Source organism: Piliocolobus tephrosceles, chromosome 19 (assembly GCF_002776525.5).
Source record: "Piliocolobus tephrosceles isolate RC106 chromosome 19, ASM277652v3, whole genome shotgun sequence".
Classification (NCBI taxonomy): Eukaryota; Metazoa; Chordata; class Mammalia; order Primates; family Cercopithecidae; genus Piliocolobus; species Piliocolobus tephrosceles.
The window spans coordinates 61,771,856-61,778,206 of NC_045452.1; the positions used below are offsets into that span (position 1 = coordinate 61,771,856).

General features: G+C 39.5%; 1 protein-coding gene across 1 annotated transcript; it reads right to left on the reverse strand.

The window, feature by feature from the left end:
* Window positions 1-3,647: 3,647 nt before the first annotated feature.
* On the reverse strand, window positions 3,648-5,251 carry LOC111552990 (cytochrome c oxidase assembly factor 7). The gene has a single exon (XM_023227506.1). The coding sequence runs from the start codon at window positions 5,229-5,231 to the stop codon at window positions 4,536-4,538; it is 696 nt and encodes a 231-aa protein (XP_023083274.1). The 5' UTR covers window positions 5,232-5,251; the 3' UTR covers window positions 3,648-4,535.
* Between the last annotated feature and the right edge of the window lie 1,100 nt (window positions 5,252-6,351).

Consider the following 6,351-nt stretch of genomic DNA (forward strand, 5'->3'; position numbering starts at 1 on the left):
CTGTTATTACCCGATAGGCCTGTCAACAAAATGGCCATGGTGGTAGGGATGAAGGTCATGCATGGGCTCAGCAGCATGGACTTCTACTCACCAAGGCTGACCTGGCTATGGCCACAGCTGAGTGCCCAATTTGCTAGCAGCAGAGACCAATACTGAGTCCTCAATATGGCACCATTCATTGGGATGATTTGCCAGCTGCCTGGTGGCAGGTTGATTATGTTGAATTTCTTCCATCACGGAAGGGAAGTGGTTTGACCTCACTGGAATAGATACTCTGGATATGGGTTTGCCTATCCTGGAAGCAATGCTTCTGCCAAGACTACCATCCATGGACTCATGGAATGCCTTATCCACCATCATGATATTCAACACAGCATTGCCTCTGACCAAGACACTCACTTTACAGCTAAAGAAGTGCACCAGTGGGCTCATGCTCATGGAATTCACTGGTCTTACCATGTTCCCCATCATCCTGAAGCAGCTGGATTGATAGAATGGTGGAATGGCATTATGAAGTCACAATTATAATGCCAACTAGGTGACAATACCTTGCAGGGCTGGGGCAAAGTTCTCCAGAAAGCTGTGTATGCTCTGAACCAGCATCCAATATATGGTATTTTTTTCTCCCATAGCCAGAATTCATAGGCCCAGGAATCAAGGGGTGGAAGTGGAAGTGGCATGACTCACCATCACCCCTAGTGATCCACTAGCAAAATTTTTGCTTCCTGTTCCCATGACATTACGTTCTGCTAGCCTAGAGGTCTTAGTTCCAGAGAGAGCAACACTGCCATCAGGAGGCACAACAACAATTCCATTAAACTGGAGGTTAAGATCGCCACCTGGACACTTTGGGCTTCTCCTACCTTTAAGTCGACAGTCTAAGAAGAGAGTTACAGTGTTGACTGGGGTTCTTGGCCCAGAACGTTAAGATGAAATCAGTTTACTACTCCACAACAGAGGTGAGGAAGAATATGCATGGAATACAGGAGATTCATTAGGACATCTCTTAGTATTACCGTGTCCTGTGTTTAATGTCAATGGGAAACTAAAACAGCCCAATCCAGGCAGGACTACAAATGGCCCAGAGCCTTCAGGAATGAAGGTTTGGGTCACTCTACCACAAACAAACAAACAAAAACCCCCAACAACAACAACAACAACAACAACAAACAAAAAATAAAACAAACCAAAAAAACCCATGACCTGCTGAGGTGCTTACTGAAGGCAAAGGGAATACTGAATGGGTTGTAGAAGAAGGTAGTCATCAAATCCAGCCAGGACCATGTGACCAGTTGCAGAAATGAGGACTGTAATAGTAATGAGTATTTCCTCCTTCTTTTGTTAAAAACATGTTTGTGCATGTATTCACTTGTACTAAGAAATTATCTTCATTTTATTTCCTTTTCTCCTTTTTTATGTGACATTAAATTTATTGACTTCATATCAGCATTTAAGTATTGTTAACTTTGTGTAATAGCATTTGGTTTGGGGATTGGTGCATTTCCGGTTGTACAAAGGACAGTTGTATTATGTGAGGCACAATTATACCTTAGTATTGTCTTCATTTGAAGATTATGTATGATCTCAGGAGGTATGTATGAGTTCAAGTTGACAAAGGGTGGACTTGTAATGGTTAATACTGAGTGCCAACTTGATTGAAGTGAAGGATGCAAAGTATTGATCCTGGGTGTGTCTGTGAGGGTGTGGTCAAAGGAGATTAATATTTGAGTCAGTGGGCTGGGAAAGGCAGGCTCACCCTTAATCTGGGTGGGCACCATCTAATCAGCTGTCAGCTCATCCAGGATATAAAGGCAAGGAGAAAAGGCTAAAAAGTCTAGACTGGCTTAGCCTCCCGTCCTACAGCTTTCTCCTGCACTGGATGTTTCCTGCCCTTGAACATTAGACTCCAAGTTCTTCAGGCTTTGGACTCACACTGGCTTCCTTGCTCCTTGCAGATGGACTGTTGTGGGACCTTGTGATAGTGAGAGTTAATACTACTTAATAAACTCCCCTTAACATATATATCTATTCTATTAGTTCTGTCCTTCTAGAGAACCCTGACTAATACACATACCATTGTGAAAATTCAGATCGCTGAGGATATAGAGAAGTTTCTAAAATTTTTCTTGAGGAAAAAATGTGACCTGCAGCAAAATGGCAAGTCTGGTATCACATTTTCCATCAGCAATGTTGAATGTTAGAAGATAGTACAGAATGACATTGGATTTCTAATAAATAATGTAAAAAGAGTCTTAAAATATCTTCTGCTCCCTTGCAAGGGAGGTTATTTGAGGTTGTGCTGCATCTAAATGAGGAAGAAACTGTAAACAGAAAAATTCTTGACATCCTGGAAACTGTGGAGCCAATTTGTCTCTAGACAATTTGTTTCTACAAAGGGGAACCCCAGAAATACAGCCATGCAGCAGGCCTATAATCAAGCAGTCCAGCAGAGGCATCAGGAGAAATGTTGATTCAATAAAACTGTACTTATTTTTCTAACCCTTTTCTCCATCCCAGTAGATACAAAATACTAATAAAATTGAAGACAAGACAAAAGCGTGGGAGGAGGGAGAGGATCAGAAAAAACAACTATTGGATACCAAACTTAGTACCTAGGTGATGAAATAATCTGTATCACAAACCCCCATGACATGAGTTTACCTATATGAAAAACCTTCACATGTATCCCTAAACATAACATGAAAGTTAAAAATATCACCATGATCAATCTACACTGCTTGGATCTGCAGGAAACCGTGTTTACATTCATAATGTTCTCAATGACTTCCAAATTAAACTTCAATGTACGGCTAACACATGGCAGAATTAATTGTATATCAATACCATTAACTTTAGCATTGCAAAAGTCCTGCAGACGATAAAATTAGCAAGAGAAAGAACATAGCGATGCTGAAATGAAAACTATGGTCATTAATATCATCATCAAACATGAGAAGAAAGATTATGGATGCAACGTCTTTGGGTTTGGCTTAGTATTTGGCCAAAGTACAAAGTACTGCTAGAAAATATACATTCCTACAGCTTTGAAATAAGAAATGAAGATGTTAATATTTTACTAAAGATACAAAGGAACTACACAGGAACTCAAAATATACATATAGCAACTGGTTGGAGGGAGGCTAGTGGTAAGCCAGTGATTCCTCATTTATTATGCTAATTAGATTATACCTACGTTTTATAAATCAGAAAACAGCATAAGAAGTATATTATTAAAAATATGGAAGTAGAAATTACGTAATAATGATACAGGAGTAAGAATAGTTGTTTCTAGCAAAAGGACTAACAGATGGATGTAAAAAGATGGGAAAAGTGCGTGCATTAATTCAACAAAATGGAAAAAGGTGACGAAGTAGCAAAAATGTATTTGGTGAGGTTAAAGAATTATGTTAATAGAAGAATCAATTTCCATCATGCTCCATTCATATGATTCTCTATTGAAGACTCAAACCACTGAAGGACAGTATGTAAGTGCCACCTCAGTGATCAAGTGGGTAATGTCCTGGAATTATCAGCCTAGCAGAACTATAAGGAGCAGGGGAAGGAAAGTTCAAAGGGAGGTGTTCCTAAGCACGCAGAAACAGTATCTGTCAGTACGTCCCATTACTTGGCTCTTTTTTTTTTTTTTGTAAGTCACTCAAAATTGTTTATTCAAAGGGACAGTGAAAAAGGCTCAGTTAAAGGGGACAAATGTGTCACAAAGTCCTTGCTTACAAACTCCTAGCTGAAGCTGCCTTGGGACGAATCTGCTCCCTCAGCATGATGGGCAGTGCCAGGCGACTACACTGGAGGTGCTCATTTTTAACTGCCAATGTCTCTTCTAGACGATGGCAGGCTGATGTTTCATCTTCTTCAGCAACTCTGAAGCATAATAGCCTTTAAGCTGTATGTTGCACATCCCTCTTGATCTCTGTGAATTTACTGAAAGATGTGACTCTAAACGCAAAATGAAGCCCACACCAATGATTATGTAAGTCAGACGCTGGCAGTCGGGACTATTTAACTGTTCCTAGTTCTTTAAGACCTTGATTATGTAAACCAAGATATGTTCTGATTTTCAAGCCATCCTAACCAAAATAATAATAACGATGAAAATGATGATAGCTGATTCCTTTAGGCCCTGGGGCTGCTAATTTTTAAAACTTCCTGCTATCCTCCCCTCCCTACCACCAATTTCTAGGGCTCTCTAGTTTGCTCCTATTTTTCACAGAATTGCCAGAGTTTGAAAACTAAGATCCCCATAAACATAGCTTTCTTCACAGAACACCCCCAGATGAAGGAATATTGACTGTAATAAACATTGTACAGAACACCCAGATAAAGAAACACTGACTGAAATAAACATTGTAGGCTACACTCCAGTAGCTGGGGCAATGAATCCATATAACGGGAGCTACAAATTCAAGTCCCAAGTGTTCTTGCTGCAGCAGGTTGACCTTCAAGGGCTGCATCAGTCTTCAGAAACAGGAGCTGCCAGCCTCAAGCAGTTTGTTGCCTGGGAGGGAGGGTGGGCCACATTACCCAAAAGTTAAGGGTTGGACACCTTTCTCCTGTTCTTTGTGTAGCTGCTGGGCTCGATTTTTTAGCACCTCGGCCTTGGCCTCATCCTTATCAACACCATCCCCCAGCTTGTACATGCGACTGGCATTGGCACAGGCCCAGATATGACCCAGATCACAGGCTTTCATGGAGTATTTACATGCCAGGTCCATGTCCTTAGGAAAGCCTGGGGCACCCTGCAGGAATATGGCACTGAGGTTGAAGCAGCTGGAAGCATAGCCACCATCACAGGCCCTTGTGTAGTAGTCCCTGGCCTTCCCCAGGTCAGGCTGGCCATCCTCATTAACCTGTCCATCATGTGCCAGGAGGCCAACGTTGTGACATGCTGCTATAGACTTCTTTCCGGGCTTCTCACACGCCATCAAAAAGCACCTGGCGGCAGCTTTCAGGTCCTGGGGCAGACCACCTTTTCCCGTCACATAGTAGGCCCCCAGTTTGTAGCAACTATCGCTGTGCTGGTTCTCTTCACAGTTAAACTTCAACACCTTGGCAGCCTCATCAAAATTCTTCTGGATCCCTTCCAAATAGTCCACCAGCCGATAGCAACCGTCCGGGTCCTTCTCGTGATAGCAGTGGTAGTTGCACTCCACCTCCATGTTCTCCAAAAAGGACTTAACCTGCTCCTCATCCTGGAAGTCCACCAAGCCGGCCATGGTTTGCGCTGCCCAGAGACGGTCACCCCATTACTTGGCTCTTAAGTGTGCTTGCATTTATGTGCACATACAAACACATTCTTGCTATTCTTTTCTCCCTCATGTATGAATGATTGTTAGAATGACTGTTTAATTTTGAGAATTGTTATTGCTTATTGTATTATACCATTTAGTGTTGTAGATGAAAGTTTGATGCTTACTAATTTATTTTTCTTTGTAGTTTGCTTTTGTTGTTTAGAAGCAATTCAAATTTCTTTTTAGCCTTAGAAAATATGTATTTTTCTGGGCTACTTCTACAAATAAGTTTTATTCTCCCAAATAATCTGCCCTGCTTTCAGTTAGTTCTTTTCATTTGAAGACTCAAGTTTTTCTTTGGTTCAGGAACAATTAATGTCATTTTATTTTTGATGATTCTTCTCTTAGTCTGTTTTTTAAAAATTTTGCATCTATCCTCCATGCCTTATATCTTTTAAAGCATAATTTTAGTTTTAAATATTTTCGTATTGCTTCTTTGGAGAATTACTTGAATTATTTCCAGTATTCTAGTTAGTAGCATCTATTTTGCTGTTCTATCATTCTTTTGATATTTTTATTTTAGCAACAATGTTTTATGTTTTCATATAATATTAGTAATTATCAGAGAGTTCTCTTAAAATGACAGTGTATGCATATTTATATTACTGAAATTTCATTGCATATTAGAAAATTGTTTTCAGTTTCTCAGATTTATTCTCTCAGTGGGGTTCATGTGCTCAGCCAACTCTTTTGAGCTGGGATTCTTTCTTATAAGCTTAGTAATATTTCCAATTATCCTCTAATTATTGTAAATAAATATCTTGATAATCAGTGTTAGGAACTGGTGTATGTGTTTTATTTTTGGCAAAAATATTCATTAGTAATTATTTTAAAGAGCATATCCTGCTGGGAAGTAAAGGGGGAAGGGGAATAAAGAGAAGTTGATTAAGGGGTATAAAAATACATTTAGATAGAATAAATAAGTTCTAGTATTTGGTAGTACAGTAGGCAAATTATAGTTAACAATACTTTAGTGTATATTTTATTTTTTATTTTATTTTATTTATTTATTTATTTATTTATTTATTTATTTATTTATTTATTT